Below are 19,724 nucleotides of genomic sequence, written 5' to 3'. Positions count from 1 at the left end.
CTTATTACTTACATGTGTAATCTAACAGCAACAGAAAAAATGACTCACAGATACAGAGAATAAACTAGAGGTTAACAGTGGGGAGAGGTTAAGTGAGGGGCAAGATAAGGGTATAGGATTAAGAGATACAAACTAATATGTATAAAAGAAATAAGCTACAAGGATATATGGTATAATGGAATATAGCCAATATTTTAGAATAAATGAAGTAAAATCTGTAAAAATATTGAATCACTATGTATACAACTTATAATCCTGTCAATCAAATATACTTCAATTAAAAAAACCCCAAACCTGTTTTTAAAATGAATCAAATACCTATGAGCATACTGAACCAGATTTTAAAAAATCACCTGATATTCCACCTCCTCTGGTGGTAGTGGTGTAGTTGCTAAACTGTGTCTGACTCTTGCTACCCCATGGACTGCAGCCTGCTAGGCTCCTCTGTCCATGGGATTTTTCAGGCAATGGAGTGGTTTAACTTTTCCTTCTCCAGGGGATTTTCCCAACCTAGCAATCGAACCCTGGTCTCCTGCACTGCAGGCACATTCTTTACCCACTAAGCTACCATCTCCTCTAGCTTAACATTATTAGCCTTTTGGTGAACATTCTTCTAGATATATGTCCATGCACACATATATCCAAACACAGAAGTCTTAATGAAGATGCTAATTTATAGTCAGATAACTTTAGATTCTGTAATCCTTTTTCATGCATCATGTATAAATCTCTATATCTCAACAGATTTACTGGGCATCCCTGATGGTCTAATAGCTAAGAATCCATTTGCCAATGCAGGGGACACGTCAGGTTCGATCCCTGGTCTGGGAGGATCCCACAGCTGCGAAGCATCTAAGCCTGTGTACCACGAGTATTGAGCCTGTGTTCTAGAGCCCACAAGCCACAACAGCTAAGCCCGTACACTACAACTACTGAAGCCTGTGCTCTGCAACAAGAGAAGCCATTGCAATGAAAAGCCCACACACCATAAGAAGAGTTGCCCCTGCTCACCCCAACTAGAGAAAAGCCCATGCATAGCAACAAAGACCCAATGCAGCCAAAATTAAATCTGCAAAAAAATACATTTATCTCTATTATCTTAAATACTGTGTTTAACTATTATAATGTGTTGTATATGCATCAGTTTATCTAATTTCTTATTGGTAGGTATTTAGGTTGCTGCCAGTTTTTTGCTATCATAAGCAGGGGTTTATATACTCATGCAACAGTCAAATTAAGATGAATTCCTAGAATTGTTATTTCTGCATTAAAGGTAAACTCATTTTAAATTTCTATACATATTCTGAAATGATGTTCCAGAAAGAAGCAGTAACAAATGTAACCAAATTGCTCAGGGAAAGGCATCCATTTCTTCACACCCTGGCAGTTACAGCAAAGACTGTGAATGTGAACAACCAACCAATCAGAGAAGAGAGATTTGCATTTCTTAGTAACGAAGATGAGTATCTTTTCTTATGTTTATTAGACATGTGTTTCTTTGTCAGCTGTTTTTCCAGTGTCTTATTTTTCTACTTAGATGCTGATCTTTATTGTAAAGTTTATCCCCATGTTTCTCATGGTGTTTTCTATAACTTTTGACATTTTCAGTAGTAACAGTTTTTAAAATGGAAACTTTATCTCGGAAGTAAGATTTTACCATGAAATTTTATACATTTCAAACTATGTCAAAAACAAGCATATACTGCGGTTTTAGAATGGAGATTCAAAAGTGTTATCAAGCCTAGAAAAATCAGACATAATCTATAGTTGTCGCATTGTTTGATTTTATTGCTTTATTTTACACTTAAAATCTAAAAGCTGTTTTGCGTGTAAGACTAATTAAATCAAGAAACATGATCCACCTAGAATCTTTCCCCCCCCCCCAAATTAAAGATTAGCCTCAAATTCCTATTTCTCTCTGTTATTCTGTAAGTTGATTACTTCTCAGAGTATGGCTCCCGTTAAAAAATTTTAGTGACTGAAGCCATTAAAAACAGAAGTTTATAGTTTCTTACCTTTGACTTTGCAACTATTTCTGAAACTTTCACCACAGGATCTTGAGTGAGACTTAGTTTGTTCTGTGCGTTCATCTTACTGTTCAGCCAACTCATGGCTTCACTGATATATTTTTCAACCTTTTCAATTTCAGCAGGATCCAAATGATCGTATCTTTCATCCTATTAGGGGGGAAAAAAAAGAGAGGTTTTTCCAGAAGCACCAATTTATTGATAATTTCTGCTTAAAAGATTTAGACTCTTATTGAGTGTATATCACATGCATACTTGTGAAGAAGCTATTTACAAATTACATAGAACTGAAGAAATTGGGAGAAAGAAAAATCAGTATGCTTTTTAAGAGGAAAGGCCTTCTGAAGAAGTCAGGTTTGGAAAGGAATGACTTGTGGAGAATATTAAAACTGAAAAGTAGTTTTTAGCCAAGAAAGAAGCTGCATGGAATTAAATCTGTCAAAGAGTAAAGTGAAATAAGGTAAGTAGGCACAAGCAAGCTACACAGAAAATTCCGACTCTACAGCAGACTCTGATGAAGTTGATAAGGAGACATAAAAAGTAAAACTGTCTGAAAAAGACACCTGCAGCTGTCACATGTAGAAGACAATCTAAGAAGTCATGATTTATACTGGTGGTCTCAAAACCAGAAACAGTTACAGGGCAACATACAGAGAGGACCTCCTCCCCACGCATCTGTCTGTCTACATGCTTTAAAACGTCTCTAGCTTGAGCATCTATCTTCCCTGAACCCTCAACTCCATCCAGCTTCCTACTTGAATTCTTATTTGTAAAGTTTGAAACAACATACCTGTGTTTCAAATTCACAATTACATCCCTACCTACTCTTAAAAGTTTTGCTCATCTCGGTAATTAAAAACTATCCTTTCAGGCCAAAAATCCTTAAGAGTTATTCTGACTCCTCTTTCTGTTTTATCTACATAAAAATTATCAGCTCTGCCTTCAAAATATATGCAGCAGAAATCCACCCACTTCCCCTTCCACTATCCAGGCTTAGGGTTCCGTCACTTCTTGCCTGTACTATTCTAATGATTTAACTAGTCTCTCTGCTTCTGTAGTCTTAAATCATGCTGCTCCTATGCTCAGAAGCCTCCAATGGACTCCTATCTCAGGGTAAAAACAAAGCTTTTATAATGGCCCCTGGGTGCTGCATGATCTGGGAACTAATAACCCCACCCTTACTGTTTTGAGTCCCCTTGGCTTCCTTGCTGTTACTCCTACACTTTCCCTGAGATTTTACAATTGCTTCCTACCCCCCTGCCCCACTTTTTAAAAAACATTTTTCTTATAATTATCATACATCTTGAACCCTCCCTCACCTCCTTTAATTCTCCCCTCAAATGATGTCATCTTAATTAGTCTGCCCTTCTGACAAATCTCCACCTCTGGCAGTCCCTTCCTTTTCCCACAGCTCTTATCACCATCTGACTTCAGTAACCCGTTATTGTCTATCTTTTCCCACAAGCATATTAGAAATAAGTCCAATGTTTTGTTTGATGCTGTAGTTCCAGCACCTTGAAGGAGCATGGAACATAATAAACTCAAAATTCTTGAGCACAAGTGAAGTCTTGCCTTGCTCTGAATAATAGTTTAAACCTGCATCTTCAGGAAGCTTTTTGACAGCATGCCGAACACTAGGTTGTAATAATAATAAATAGACCCTCCAATACCAGATTTGAAATATTCTTGGTGTTTCTATTTGCTTGTTCCTTCTTTCTTTTCCATTATCCTTATATTCTATTTGTACCTGTATGGACACTGACGTTGGCAGGCACATTCACAATTGGTACCTGGATTATTCCTTTAGGTTGGTTGGACTGCACTCTATCTTAAAAAATGTACAGATCTTTTATTGGTAAAATAAATAACCACCTTTCCCACACTGTGTAGTGAAAAACAGTATAGTTGTTAAGGGTTTGTATGTTGACTTTAGGCTGCTTAGATTTTATCCTGACTACATCACTACTTCTTAAGTTGCTTAAGCACTGCTATTTTCCTATAAAATAACAGTCTTGTCAGAACTGAGATAATCCATGCAAAGTGCTCAAAATTTAGTATGTGCTTGATAAATGTAAACTGTGATAATGCCCGCCCTAAATCTTTGGTGCTGGTCTCTCCAGCCCACTGATGCAGTTTTAACATCAGTGATGAAATCTGGGGGAATTACAGTGAATATTTAAAATTGGAATCGGCAAACTTGGGGGCTCCCTGGTGACTCAGTGGTAAAAAATCTGCCTGCAGTGTAGAAGATGCAGGAGACGGGTTCAATCCCTGGGTCAGGAAGATCCCCTGGAGGAGGAAATGGCAACCTGCTCCAGTATTCTTGCTGGGGAAATCCCATGGACAGAGGAGCCTGGCTGGCTACAGTCCAGGGTCACAGAGAGTCACATGACTGAGCATACACACAGAAAACTTGTCCTGCAGGGAAAATTAAACCTGCTGAGTTTAATAAACTTTTTTTGTAATACTACCATGCCCATTCGTTTACACACTGTGTATTTGCTCTTGCTCTACGACAGCCAAGTTGAACTTACATACTAGGCCTGCAGAGCCTAAAATGTTATTTGGTCATTTAAAGAAAAAGTTTGCTAACCTCTCCTTTAGAGGAAAAAAAAAAATCAGATTTTGTCAAATCTTACTGTTACATCCAAATGCAGGTAACTTATGTAACTAAATATCTGAGGCTAAAAAACAGTGGAAAGGCTAAGGGTACTAAGACGGATCTGGGCACAGATATAAAAGAATAAAGGACATGGGAGTTACAGATAAGCAAAAGACTGGAAGACCAAGAGCAACCAAAAGAAAGGCACCAAGGGACAAAATGAATGCTAGCAGAGTCCAGTTTCAAAGATGCCAGTAAAAAAAGGTTCAACAAAACCTCTTTTTCACTGTATCAATAATGAAATCCCTAAGAAGAAAACAATGAATTTGTTCACTGGATTAATTCAGGGAATTTTAAAAGATTAAAACCACATAACTGCACTTTGGTAGCAACAACTGCTATAGCTCTGTCGTTGAGAACTTTTAAGATTTACCCCATTCTCTCTGCGTACCACACACATTCCCATTATCACCAATTTACTTTATGAGTTTTAATACCTTGTTTCTGTATGCTTCTATCACTTTCATGACAAGTTGGATCTTTTTTCCCAAGTCGTTTAAAGCTTTTGGTCTTTCTTCATGTTCCATGTACCTTATTTGAATAGGCTGGCCATATTTCTGTTAAGTTTTTTAAAAAGAAAAAGTTATTAACAGAAAACAACTTTTATTGTGGTTCACTGGAGAAATGGCAACCCACTCTACTATTCTTGCCTTGAGAATCCCATGAACAGTTATGAAAAGGCAAAAAGATATGACACTAGAAGATGAGTCCCCCCTTCCCCCAGGCTGGAAGGTATCCAATATGCTACTGGGGAAGAGCAGAGGGCAATTTTACTCATAGCTCCACAAAGAATGAAGTTGCTAGGCCAAAGTGGAAACAGTGCTCAGCTGTGGATGTGCCTGGTGGTGAAAGTAGTCCAATGATGTAAAGAACAATACTGCATAGGAACCTGGCAATGGATGTGAATTTGAGCAAGCTCTGGGAAATAGCAGAGGACAGAGGCGCCTCAGTTCAGCTCAGTTGTGTCTGGCTCTTTGCGACCCCATGGACTGCAGCACTCTAGGCCTCCCTGTCCATTATCAACTCCCAGAGTTTACTCAAACTCATCTCCACTGAGGCGGTTATTCCATCCGACCATCTCATCCTCTGTCGTCCCCTTCTCCTCCTGCCCTCAATCTTTCCCAGCATCAGGGTCTTTTCAAATGAGTCAGCTCTTCACATCAGGTGGCCGAAGTATAGGAATTTCAGCTTCAACATCAGTCCTTTCAATGAACATTCAGGACTGATCTCCTTTAGGATGGACTGGATGGATCTCCTTGCAGTCAAAGGGACTCTCAAGATTCTTTTCCAACACCACAGTTCAAAAGCATCAATTCTTCGGTGCTCAGCTTTCTTTCTAGTCCAACTCTCACATCCATACATAACTACTAGAAAAACCATAGCCTTGACTAGACAGACCTTTGTGGACAAAGTAATGTCTCTGCTTTTTAATATGCTATCTAGGTTGGTCATAACTTTCCTTCCAAGGAGTAAGTGTCTTTTAATTTCATGGCTGCAGTCACCATCTGCAGTGATTTTGGAGCCCGCCAAAATAAAGTCTGTCACTGTTTACACTGTTTCTCCATCTATTTGCCATGAAGTGATGGGACTGGATGCCATGATCCTAGTTTTCTGAATGTTGAGCTTTAAGCCAACTTTTTCACTCTCCTCTTTCACTTTTATCAAGAGGTCTTTAGTTCTTCTTTGCTTTCTGCCATAAGGGTGGTGTCATCTGCATATCTGAGGTTATTGATATTTCTCCTGGCTTGTGCTTTATCCAGCCTAGCATTTCTCATTATGTACTCTGCACATAAGTTAAATAAGCACAGTGACAATATACATACAGCCTATATGTACTCCTTTCCTGATCTGGAACCAGTTCCATGTCCAGTTCTAGCTGTTGCTTCCTGACCTGCATACAGATTTCTCAAGAAGCAGGTCAGGTGGTCTGGTATTCCCATCTCTTTCAGAATTTTCCACAGTTTATTGTGATCCACAAAGTCAAAGCCTTTGGTATAGTCAATAAAGCAGAAATAGATGTTTTTCTGGAACTCTCTTGGTTTTTCGATGATCCAGCGGATGTTGGCAATTTGATCTCTGGTTCCTCTGCCTTTTCTAAAACCAGCTTGAACATCTGGAAGTTCACGGTTCATGTATTATTGAAGCCCGGCTTGCAGAATTTTGAGCATTACTTTGCTAGTGTGTGAGATGAGTGAAATTGTGCAGTAGTTTGAGCATTCTTTGGCTTTGCCTTTCTTAGGGATTGGAATGAAAATTGACCTTTTCCAGTGCTGTGGCCACTGCTGAGTTTTCCAAATTTGCTGGCATATTGAGTGTAGAACTTTCACAGCATCATCTTTCAGGATTTGAAATAGCTCAACTGGAGTTCCATCACCTCCACTAGCTTTGCTCCTAGTGATGCTTCCTAAGGCCCTCTTGACTTTACATTCCAGGATGTCTGGCTCTAGGTGAGTGATCACACCATCGTCATTATCTGGGTCGTGAAGATCTTTTTTGTACAGTTCTTCTGTGTATTCTTGCCACCTCTTCTTAATATCTTCTGTTTCTGTTAGGTTCATACCATTTCTGTCCTTTATTGAGCCCATCTTTGCATGAAATGTTCCCTTGGTATCTCTAATTTTCTTGAAGAGATCTCTAGTCCTTCCCTTTCTATTGCAGCACACTAGAGGAGCCTGGTGTGCTGTAATTCATGAGGTCACAAAGAGTCAGGCACAATTTAGCAACTGAATGACAACAAATACAGGAAGATGAAAAGGAAAGAAAAGTGGTCAGATCAAAATCTGTCCCCTCTTATTTTCCTACATGGAAATGAGTTCCAGTGGTTATGTGCTTATTCAATCCTACACAGGGATGTCTATACCTTATGTCCTCCTCTCATTCATTAAGATTACCTTTTGATTCCTCTCAAATCCAAAGAACGTTAATTTTTTTAAAGTTGGGTGTTATAAGTTTAAAACTACTAAGAAAACCGTAAGAACTTTACTGCATCCAGAAATAATGTATTTGAAACTTGGTTTCATATAACTCATGCATATAACTCTGTATATGCAACACAGTTATTGGGATTTCCTGGTATTTAATACCTATTTATTATGTATTATTTATGTCATATTTATTCATTAGATTAGTATGTGTATTTTAAGTATAGTGCTTAAAAACAAGAAAGCCCTTTGGCCCCTCACCCCAGGTGCATAGAAGTAAAGAGTTTCTAAATTTTAAAACAGCCTCTGTAACTCTGAGGAGGGGAATACATTAGAAAAAAAGAATATATATTTTCTTCCAAATTCTTTATATACGTAAATAAAAATCAGCTTATTTTAGAGTAATTTTAGGTTTTCAGAAAAGTTACAAAGGAAACAAAGGTGAGCCAAGCACCTTTTACTGCTTTTCTCTAATGTTAGCATCTTATACCATTATGGAACATTTGTCAAAACCAAGAAATCAACACTGGTGTATTACTATTAAATACTGACTGAACTCCAGATTATTTGGATTTCATCTTTTTCTTTCCCAGGATACCATACTGCACTTAGTCTACTTACATTGTACTTTTAATTGTAAATGTTTTTAAAAGGGGAGTAAGTCATAAAAGCCATCTTATAAAAATAGTGAAGCCCATGAAAACTTCTGTAACATTCATTTCTACATTTACGTATATATTGGAAGCAAAATAATACATTATTGGAGCTTCTGGGCTTTTCAGTTATTTCTATTGGCCTCAGCTGTCTGGCTTGTTCCTCCAGCCCAATTTATATATATAGTCCTTTAAAGGAGATGGGGAGTAAAAAACACCAACAGGATAAAATATGGTAAAGCTTAGTTTTGCTTTCATAAGCACAGGCTTTCAAGTTGCTTTTTAATTGTTCCCTTTGGAAGTAATTTATTGGCAAGATATTAACCTTTAAACAAATTTTTTTACATGTACCCCAATATGCACTGCAGCACAATTTACAATAGCCAGGACATGGAAACAACTGAGATGTCCATCAACAGATAAATGAATAGAGAAGATGTGGTACATTTATTTTCTTTTGCTTTCAAGTTACATAAATTCTTTTGCACCTCAACCTCCCCATCACTAAAGGGCTGCCTTTCCACATACTCTAGAAGTCTTTATTAATGTCATCACTTAGTATACGTGTATTTACTCACTACTCAAAGAATGGTTCAGGGACCAGCAGCATCAGAATCTCTCGGAAGCTTATAAAAAATGCAGAATCATGGGCCCAACTTAGATATACTGAATTTTTTTGCATTTCAGTAAAGGCCCCAGGTTATTCATGTGCACATTAAAGCTATGATCCTCACTAAGATGGAAAGACTAAAATTTCCTGTCATCTTTCCAATCTAAACTTCTAAACTTTTGAAGTTTTTTTGTTTTTTCCAGGACGGGGGGTGAGGGTTGGGTGGCAAGCAGGAGGAAAAGAGTAATAGTGTTTTTTTCTCTAATCAGACCCCTGACCTAGAAAAAGGGGACCTGGTGGACATACCTCCTTATTTCTTTTTTAAAAGGACATTGAAGAGCAGGGGTACTATTTTTGAAGTTCTTTGCTGGCCTGGTGTCCCCAGTAGTGTGAACATACAAAAGGGCAGTGTGTTAACTCCTCAAAATGAGAGCAGTCAAGGGGGAGAGAAGCAGAGCAAAAGTGACTCTTCTAATGGATGAGGGGTCAGGCTGACAAGTCACTTCTTAACAACATCTCAGAAATCATGGCTTATATGAGTAATAGTAACACTCTGATCATGTGCTAATTTGAAGTAGTCAAACGGGAGATGGCAAGAGTGAACATCAACATTTTAAGAACCAGTGAACCAAAAGACTGGAATGGGTGAATTTAACTCAGATGACCATTATATCTACTATTGTGGGCAAGAATCCCTTAGAAAAAATGGAGTAGCCCCCATAGTCAACCAGAGAGTCCAAAATGCAGTTCTTCAGTGCAATTTCAGAAACAACAGAACAATCTCTGTTCATTTCCAAGGCAAATCATTCAGTATCACAGTAATCCAAGTCTATGCCCCAAACAGTAATGCTAAAGAAGCTGAAGTTGAATGGTTCTATGAAGACCTACAAGACCTTTTAGAACTAACACCCAAAAAGATGTCCTCTTCATTTTGGGGGACTGGAATGCAAAAGTAGGAAGTCAAGGCCTTGGAGTACAAAATGAAGCAGAGCAAAGGCTAACATAGAGTTTTGCCAAGAGAACACAATGGTCATAGCAAACACCCTCTTCCAACAACACAAGAGAAGACTCTACACGTGGACATCACCAGATGGTCAATACCGAAATCAGACTGATTGTATTCTTTGCAGCCAAAGATGGAGAAGCTCTACACCGGCAGCAAAAACAAGACATGGAGCTGGCTGTGGCTCAGATCATGAACTCCTTATTGCCAAATTCAGACTTATATTGAAGAAAGTAGGGAAAACCACTAGACCATTCAGGTATGACCTAAATCAAATCCCTTAGCGATTATACAGTGGAAGTGAGAAATAGATTCAAAGGATTAGATCTGATAGAGTGCCTGAAGAACTATGGACAGAGGCTCATGACATTGTACAGGACGTAGTGATCAAGACCGTCCGCAAGAAAAAGAAATGCAAAAAGGCAAAATGGTTGTCTAAGGAGGCCTTACAAATAGCTGAGAAAACAAGACAAGCAAAAAGCAAAATGAGAAAAAGAAAGATATACCCATTTGAATGCACAGTTCCAAAGAATAGCAAGGAGAGATAAGAAAGCCTTCCTCAGTGATCAATACAAAGAAATAGAGGAAAACAACAGAATAGGAAAGACCAGAGATCTCTTCAAGAAATTAGAGCTACCAAGGGAACATTTCATGCAAAGATGGGCAAAATACAGGACAGAAATGGTATGGACCTAACAGAAGCAGAAGATACTAAGAAGAGGTGGCAAGAATACACAGAAGAACTATACAAAAAAGATCTTCATGACCCAGATAACCATGATGGTGTGATCATTCACCTAAAGCCAGACATCCTGGAATGTGAAGTCAAGTGGGCCTTAGGAAGCATCGCTAGGAACAAAGCTAGCGGAGGTGATGGAATTCCAGTTGAGCTATTTCAAATCCTAAAAGATGATGCTGTTAAGGTGCTGCACTCAACATGCCAGCAAATTTGGAAAACTTAGCAGTGGCCACAGTGGACTGGCAAAGGTCAGTTTTCATTCTAATTCCAAAGAAAGGCAATGCACTCATCTCACATGCTAGCAAAGTAATGCTCAAAATTCTCCAAGCCAGGCTTCAATAATACATGAACTGAGAACTTCCAGATGTTCAAGCTGGATTTAGAAAAGGCAGAGGAACTGGAGATCAAATTGCCAACATCTGCTGGATCAGCGAAAAACCAAGAGAGTTCCAGAAAAACATCTATTTCTGCTTTATTGACGATGCCAAAGCCTTTGACTCTGTGTATCACAACAAATTGTGGAAAATTCTGAAAGAGATGGGAATACCAGACCACCTGACCTGTCTCCTGAGAAATCTGTTTGCAGGTCAACAAGCAACAGTAGAACTGGACAGGGAAACAGACTGGTTCCAAACCGGGAAAGGAGCACATCAAGGCTGTATATTATCACTCTGCTTATTTTACCTATATGCAGAGTATTTAACATGTATGCAGAGTATATCTTGCTAAATGCCGGGCTGGATGAAGCACAAGCTGGAATCAAGATTGCCGGGAGAACATCAATAATCTCAGACACGCAGATGGCACCATGCTTTTGGCAGAAAGTGAAGAACTCAAGAGCCTCTTGATCAAAGAGGACAGTGAAAAAGTTGACTTAAAACTCAACATTCGAAAAACTATAATCACAGCATCCAGTCCCATCACTTCATGGTAAATAGATAGGGAAAACCATTAAAACAGAAAGAGACTTTACTTTTTGGGGCTCCAAAATCACTGCAGAGGGTGACTGCAGCCATGAAATTAGAAAATGCTTGATCCTTGGAAGAAAAGCTATGACAAACCTAGACAGTATATTAAAAAGCAGAGACATTACTTTGCCAACAATGGTCTGTCTAGTCAGAGCTTTGGTTTTTCCAGTAGTCATGTATGGATGTGAGAGTTGGACCATAAAGAAAGCTGAGCACTGAAGAACTGATGCTTTTGAACTGTGGTGTTGGAGAAGACTCTTGAGAGTCCCTTGGTCTGCAAGGAGATCAAACCAGTCAATATCCTGAATATTCATCAGAAGGACTGATGTTGAAACTGAAACTCCAATACTTTGGCCACCTGATGCGAAGAACTGACTCATTTGAAAAGACCCTGATGCTGGGAAAGATTGAAGGCAGGAGGAGAAGGGGATGACAGAGGATGAGATGGTTGGATGGCATCACCGACTCAATGGACATGGGTTTGGGTGGACTCTGGGAGCTGGTGATGGACAGGGAGGCCTGGCGTGCTGCGGTTCATGGGGTCGCAGAGAGTTGAACACGACTGAGCGACAGAACTGAACCTCTGCTAAATTTTCATATCTGAGTATCATAATAGACAAGAATGATTATGCATTATTTAATTTCAATTATCATGTAGCAGTCCTCACCTCCTAAATGAAAACAGAGCATTTCTTGTTACACATATCTGCCTTAGAAATTTCTTATGTATTAATTAAACACATACACTGTGTTCTTACACCATAATTTTTAGGACAATTTAATGTCCTGTTCAACACTAATATAGATTTTAAAAAGTTTACCTTTAATTCTTGAAGCTTATCCACATATACTTGTTTAGGTTGGTCCTCTCCTTCTTCATAAAGCCAATTTTCTGTGTCTTCCAATATTGCAGACAGTTTTTTCAAGTCCTAGTTATATAGTTAAGAGACACCAATTGAAAATACTCTCCTTAGAAACAAAAGTCATCAAAACAAGGACAAAATGTTTTTCAAATATAAAAAAATTTTTTTCTGGCTTCATATTTATAAACATGTTTTCACTAGACTTCCTGAAATTTGGTAAAATAACTAAGAACCATTCCTAAATGTGCTCAAAAAGACTGACAACAAAAACACATTTGCAACATTTATTTATATATTTATATTAGCATGTTCAAGCAAACATTTAAATAATTCTAATAAAAAACTACAAAACTTAGACTTACTTCTTGAGTGATGAATTTTTCATAGACAGTGCCAAGCTTGTCTCTAAAATCATATACATATTCTTCAACAGCATTCTTTGCATCATTTCTTTCTTTCTCTAACTTATCCTGCATTATCATCTTCCCCTATTCAAAAAGTTTTACATTAGTTGCCATGACAACACTAGGAAAATAAAAACCAAAACTACAATGAAACATCACTTCAAACATCACTTGGTGATTATTTGTAGGATTTGAAACCCTTGTACATTGCTGTTGGGAATGTACGATAATGTCCCCCTTAGAGAAAACTTTGGTGGCTTCTAAAGAAGCTAAAGAAGGAATTACAATGTGACCCAACAGTTTCACTCCTAGACATATAATTAAAGAACTGAAAGCAGGAATTCAGTTATTTGTCACCCAATGTTCACTGCAGCATTATTTACAATAACCAAAAGGTAGAAGCAACTCATTTGTCCTTTAACATGTGAATGGACAAATAAAATGTATATATACAAAATGGAATGTTATTCTACTATAAAAAGAAAGTTCTGACACATGTTACGAACTTGATGAACCTTGAAAACATTATGCTCAGTGATATTAATACAGACACAAAGAATAAATATTGTATGGTTACATTTATATGAGTTATCTAATACAAATTCAAAGAGATAGAAAGTAGAATAATTTCTTGGGGGTTGGGGAAGGGAGGAATGATGAGTTATTAGTGGTTAGAGTTTCTGTTTAGGGTGATGAAAAAGTTTTGGAAAAGATAGTGTCAATTAAAATTTATTTTTAATAGACTAATTAATGTATGTTAGTGTTCAAATCCTAGGTTTCCCATTTATTAGCTTTGAAATTGCAGCAAAACTGCCTAACCTAAGCCTCAGTTTTCTTATCCTAGAGAGCTTACTTCTATATATCTTGTATGGCTGTTAATAAGACTGACATATTCCCATAAAGTATTCAGGACAGTGCCTGACACATAACTGGTCCTGAATAGACGTTGGCTTTGGTAAGTGATACAGTATAGTGGTTGTGATCTTGAGCTTTGGAGACAGACTACTGGGCTCCAACACAAAGGTTACTTGCTGAACTTGGGTGATTCAGTCTACTTCTGCCAGTCTCCTCATCTTTTAAATGCAGATCTCTAACAGTACTTAGATTTCATAGGTTTGAAGATTAAAGAGGATATGAAAGTATTTAAAGATGTTAGCAAAAATCATTGTTAAATCAAAAGCCAAGAAAGAATCTGTAATAAGTATTTGTACTTTAACAAAAACATAATAAATACAATACAATGCACCGATATTTGTAAATTTGAAATAGACAATTAGCACAACATTGTAAAGCAACTATACTCCAATAAAATTATTTTAAAAATAAAATGAGGCATTTAAATATTTTGAGAAAAAAATCTTACACACAAAATTTATCATAGCTGTACTTCCACATAATCCATTTCTTTGGGAAAGTTAGTCTCAAATAATACAAATTCAGAATTATTCGGGATCTCTAGAAATGCTTGCTTCACATAAAATGTAGCTTTTAACAATTCATGAATAGGTGATATAGGTAGGTACTAGAAAGAGAACACTGTAAAGTCAAAATGTCTTGAGGAAATTCCTAGAATAATGTGCAGCAGTTGGAGAATATGCAGCACTTCAAAGACAACTGCTGGTCAAGCCTGTAGAAATTAGGAACTACCATCTAAATGTAAATTTAAAAAAAAAAACTTTTTACACAACCATTGGTAAAGAAACCAAACTCTTTTCCTCAAGAGAGTGTAAAATGAAACATATAAACATGTAAAGAAAATTTCAAGAATGACAACAGTTTCTAAAAAAGTATCAAACGGAAGTAAGAAGACATTCTGAATTGAATCTTAATCTTTAAGGATCACACATTTGAAGAGGGGAGCTGGTAATACTTCCCTATACAATGTCTGCTGAGTGTGCTACTGTTAAGACACAATAAAACGGGTAAGAATTATTAGCGTTGGAAAGGCCTTTCTCTGTAGTAGAGACAAGCCAAGTTTTTCATATAACTAAGGTGAAAGCTACAACTGTACATGACACTAATACAGCTCAGCTTTTTGTCCAAAATAAAACAGTTCAATAATCTATTTAATAATTTCTTATGAGTTACAGACTAGTTCCCTAAATTTGAGGGATAATTATTCTACAAAAATTTCAGAATACACTACCACCAATTTCAACATCAGTTCAGATTTATATACCTCATTTTCAATGTAGCTGTTGAGAAGATCTTGGCCCAGTTGTCTACATAGGCTACTCTGGATGGGTAGATCAATACTCTTGACTTTTCCTTTTTTAATGTTCTGGTTCAGTCGCTCTTGTTTCTCTGAGAGAGCAGACTGCAAAAGAAATGCAAGAGAAATATAAGTTTCTCTAGCTTAAAAATAGATTTAAGAGACTGATTTCAGATGAAACAAAGTAAAATCAAAACTATTATCTTAAAAATATATTTAATATAAATATAAATTATAATTTATAATATATAAATTTAATATAGATTTATAAATTTAATATAGATTTATAAATTTATATAATTTATAATTTATAACTTATAAATTTAATATAAATATAATATAAATATATCTTTAAAATATTATCTTAAAAAACCATACCTTAAAAATATTATTTTAATACTGATAGTATTTTACACTCTTGTATACACTAAATCATTCTACATAAAAAATCCTGGGCTGGGAAACAAACTGAAACCACAATGAAATACCATTTCCTACCCACTAGGATGACTTATAATGAAAAAAAAAAGAGGAAAATAAGAGATGGTGAATATATAGAGAAATTGGAATCCTTATACATTGTTGACAAGATAGAAAAATATGACAGCCATTTTGGAAAACAGGCAGTTCCTCAAATTGTAAACATAGAGATATCATATGACCCAGCAATTCCATTCCTGGGTATGAGCCCAAGAAAAATAAAAATATACATCCACATAAAACCTGTATATGGTTGTTCAAAACAGCATTATTCATAAAAGTCAAGCGGTAGAAAAAAATCCAAGAGTCCATTAGTTGATGAATAAATAAATGTGGTATCCATCTGTATGATACAATATTACTCAACCATAAAGGGGAATGAAGTACTGATATATCCTACAACCTGGATAAACCTTGAAAATATGCTTAGCAAAAAGAAGCCAGTCATTAAAGGATCACATACTGTATTGCTGTATTTATAGGAAATGTCTAGAACAGGCAAGTCTATAATTCAAAAATATTAGTGGCTGACTAGGGCTGGCAGGGGGAGGGTTGGGGGCAGAAATAAAGAGTTACTGCTAATGGGTACAGGGCTTCTTTTGGGAGTTGTAAAATTGTGATAATGATTACATAACTTAGTACATTAACAACCTTTGAATTGCACTCTTAAATGGGAGAATTGCATGATATATAAATTGTCTCAATAGAGCTGTTGAATAAAGACAAAACACTGAATAAAATAAAAAATTCAGAAAAATAGCTTTCAGGTTTTATATTACTTGAGAAACTAGGACTTAAAATCGAGTCTTTACAGCCTTTGGAAAAAAAATCTATACAAACCATCACAGATTAAATTCTGTTCAGGTTAGAAAAATCTGTCAAAGATGATAGTTGAGAGCTGGAGCCAGCCATATTCATCTGGGTGGCTGGTGCAGGGTATTTCTCCCTTCTCTTTTATCAGCACTCATTTTCTCAGTAAGATAATGACTCTTAATAATAAGAGCCATTTATCCTTTAAAACTTTACTTCCAAAAATATAATTTTTGCACTAAGAATGCTTTATGATTTGCAGCATGCACCACGGAGTGGTTAATTTTGAGGTGCTGCATTATTGCTAATTTAAGTTTTCTTCATTTGTCCTATTCTAGTTTCTATTTTCTGAGATTTTAAGATTTTTAATGAGAAAAAAAAGTTAATGAAAAGACACAAAAAGACACAGCCACAGTAATAGTATACTGGTTTCCCTAGTGGCTGATGGTAAAGAATCTGCTTGCAATGCAGGAGAGTCGGGTTCAACCCCTGGGTCAGAAAGATCCCCTGGAGAAGGAAATGGCAACCCACTCCCGTATTCTTGGCTAGAAAATCCCATGGACAGAGGAGCAGCAAGCTACTATCCATGGTGTTGCAGAGTCGGACACGACTGAGCGATTAAGCACAGTAATAGTAGAACAAACCTTTGTTTTGGTTCCTGTATGGTCAATTTCTTCCTCTGGAGTGTGTTCAGCATGACATTTTTGATGACCTCCTTCTTCTTGGTCAACCTGCATTTTATCCTGCAAAGAAAATGAGTAACTGACAATATCGCTAGTCACTTTTTCTTTCTTTTTTCTGTTTTTGGTAATGAACAGCATCATAGAGTTCAAGCCTGTTTTCACATGTGTGAAGATGGTAAAGTAGAAACTCACTGTTTCCGAAATGGGAGTAACTATTAATATAAATACTCAGGTTGACAGTAAGTAAAATGAAAAGAGCTATTTGATGCTATGAAAATAAATCTTGTTTTTCACCTGTGACCAAATAACTGCAAATAAATGGAAATTGTTCTTAAGTCAAATTCACAAACCAAGATTGACCAAAAAAAAGAATGTTAAACTTGACACAAAAAATGTTCATAAAGAACTTAATGTGGGAAAATAAACTGAAAAAGATATAAAATTTATGTATTACACATAAATTCAATTGTATTTTTAAAATCTAGGAAAATACCCAAATACATAAAAACTGTCAAAGTAGATGTCTCTGAATTATCAAATGTAAACTTTTAAGTTTTTTTTTTAAATCTAAAAGACAAATTTCCAACCCATAAGACTGCCAAAATGGACTCCCAACTTGGCAAAAAAAATCGCAAGTATTAGATTTTTCTGGTCTTCCTTAATCTTACTCTTAAAAGGAAGAAAGTTTGGCACTCAGGAATCAGGATAATTTAAGTGTTCAGATATACATGGAGTTAAGCATTATTACATATAATGTCCATAAAGTTATCTTGCCTAATGCTTATTTGTGCCAAAGAGAAAAACATGTCAGAAGACAACTTATAGCAGTGTTCTTTGTTAAGTCAAGAACTGAAATTCCATCCCCACTGCTCCCTGCCCTACCACCTGCCAACTATGTAATTTTCCCAACCTTATGATGGAGAAGAGGTGAAAAAAGTGTTATAGTGCCATGTTGGGGTAACGTAGATAGACAACAGATACATTATTAACTATTTCATGTAATACTAAGAAAACAATGTTGCTAGTTAAGGCCAAAATACTTCATCACTGGGCATTTTAAATTTAGTACTTATATATATTCCTATCTCTAAAAAAATGTAAATCAATCAATATGTTAAGGTATTTCTAAAACTTTTTCACATGCATAACCCAACTCATCTAAATCACATAATTCAGTTAATGATGTCTGAATTGTTCTATACATATTTGTCCTCTGTGCTATCAAGAGCATTAGTGGCCCAGCCATTTGTTTAAAAATTGCTCCAGTATCATCTCTAAGTTTTCTTATAAGCCACTGATACCTACTCTACAAATTTTACGATTTTTTTTCCTGTATTTTACCAGAAGGAATCAGTAGATTATTTTCAGACAACAACCAAGACTAATATTCCTTTCGTGAATGGTCCTTATACAATTTAATGTCAAGGGGGTGCAACTGCCCACTCATGCCATGAGGAGTAATAATCAAGTTCATACATGTAAAGATGATGAGAACTTTTCATGATTATTGCCACACACAACAGTGAATGTAAAATATCATTTGCACAATCCATCCCAATTTCAGGTATATTAATAAGGGGGAACTTGTACATCTTAGTAGTTGATCTGAGAGTAATTTGGTAATCTTTTAAAATACTTATAAGAAGGTTCATAGGAATATTATGCCTAGTGGGAAAGTTAATGAAAGCACCTCTAGAATTGGCTTCCTGATTTTAAGCTTCATGAGGGTTGAGACTGTTTTTCTATTCACTGCTATATCTAAACACAAAATTTAGGTACTTCTAGTTATTTGCCAAATAAATAAAAAGCACTTAAAAATAAAATCTAGTATTATCTAATCTGTCCTGTGATCTACCTTCTCAACCTCTTTTTCTTGTCACTCTCCCCTTTTCTATATCTTTTATTAAAAGGTATCCTCCCCTCAGGGCCTTTGTACTTGTTTTTCCCTTTGTCTGGACGCCTAACCTGCACCTGGCTCCTTACTCTGCTTTTTCATCTTTCACGCTAGCTTTCCTCTTCCCTCCTCACAGGTGACTGTCCTCATTACTTAATTTAGACTATGCATAATTTCCTTTATATTTATATGATATCCTGTTACTTCTTGCCTGTCCTTTTCCATTAGAATGTAAGTGACAGACCTTCTTTATCCTGCTGACCACTCTATCTTCAGTGCCTAGAATAGTACCTGGTACATATAAGTAATCAGACATTTTGAATTAAAAAGTAGATAAAAAGATAACCTAAGTGGTCAACAGTTGAGGAACAGTTAAATTAGGGTATGATAGTCTCTTTGATCCTTCACTGTGTAATGAAGCCTAAGTTGTGATACCTTCCTAATATGTCCAGAAAGTAATAAATACCTAGAAGAAAAGTGTTCATTTTCTGAGACATCTTTTTACTGTTCTGAAGAAAAGCTGGCAATCTATGCTATGGTTTCTCAGGAAAATTGAAGATATCTTAATTTTTAATGAAAAAAATGAGGCCCATAAAATAATCTCTCATAAACTAACTTGCGTGCAAAGAAAAAAAACAACCAACCAACCCAGTGCTGCTCACTGATCCATACCTAGGTTTCACCTGCCAGCAATGCCAGCAATGTCAGCAACCAGGGAGCAGCAAAAACGACCTTACTGTCCTCTCATGTTCTCCTCTAAAGCTTAAGTAATTGGCTTCCAGGGTCTACTTCAAA

At 36.5% G+C, this 19,724-nt stretch overlaps 1 protein-coding gene across 2 annotated transcripts in view; it reads right to left on the bottom strand.

Annotated features, from left to right (window-relative positions):
* Positions 1-19,724, bottom strand: part of HSPA4L (heat shock protein family A (Hsp70) member 4 like) — a 56,771-nt gene that overhangs the window by 6,494 nt on the left and 30,553 nt on the right. For both annotated transcript variants that reach the window (XM_043902384.1, XM_043902385.1), the window contains exons 14-19: positions 16,997-17,095; positions 15,030-15,167; positions 12,809-12,934; positions 12,405-12,512; positions 5,127-5,246; positions 2,016-2,177 (exon numbers count right to left, since the gene is read on the bottom strand). In XM_043902384.1, the coding sequence (XP_043758319.1) occupies positions 2,016-2,177; positions 5,127-5,246; positions 12,405-12,512; positions 12,809-12,934; positions 15,030-15,167; positions 16,997-17,095 (753 nt within the window). The remainder of the gene's footprint in view (positions 1-2,015; positions 2,178-5,126; positions 5,247-12,404; positions 12,513-12,808; positions 12,935-15,029; positions 15,168-16,996; positions 17,096-19,724) is intronic.

This window comes from Cervus elaphus, chromosome 5, assembly GCF_910594005.1.
Source record: "Cervus elaphus chromosome 5, mCerEla1.1, whole genome shotgun sequence".
Taxonomy (NCBI): domain Eukaryota; kingdom Metazoa; phylum Chordata; class Mammalia; order Artiodactyla; family Cervidae; genus Cervus; species Cervus elaphus.
This window is presented reverse-complemented; position numbering and strand designations above follow the sequence as displayed.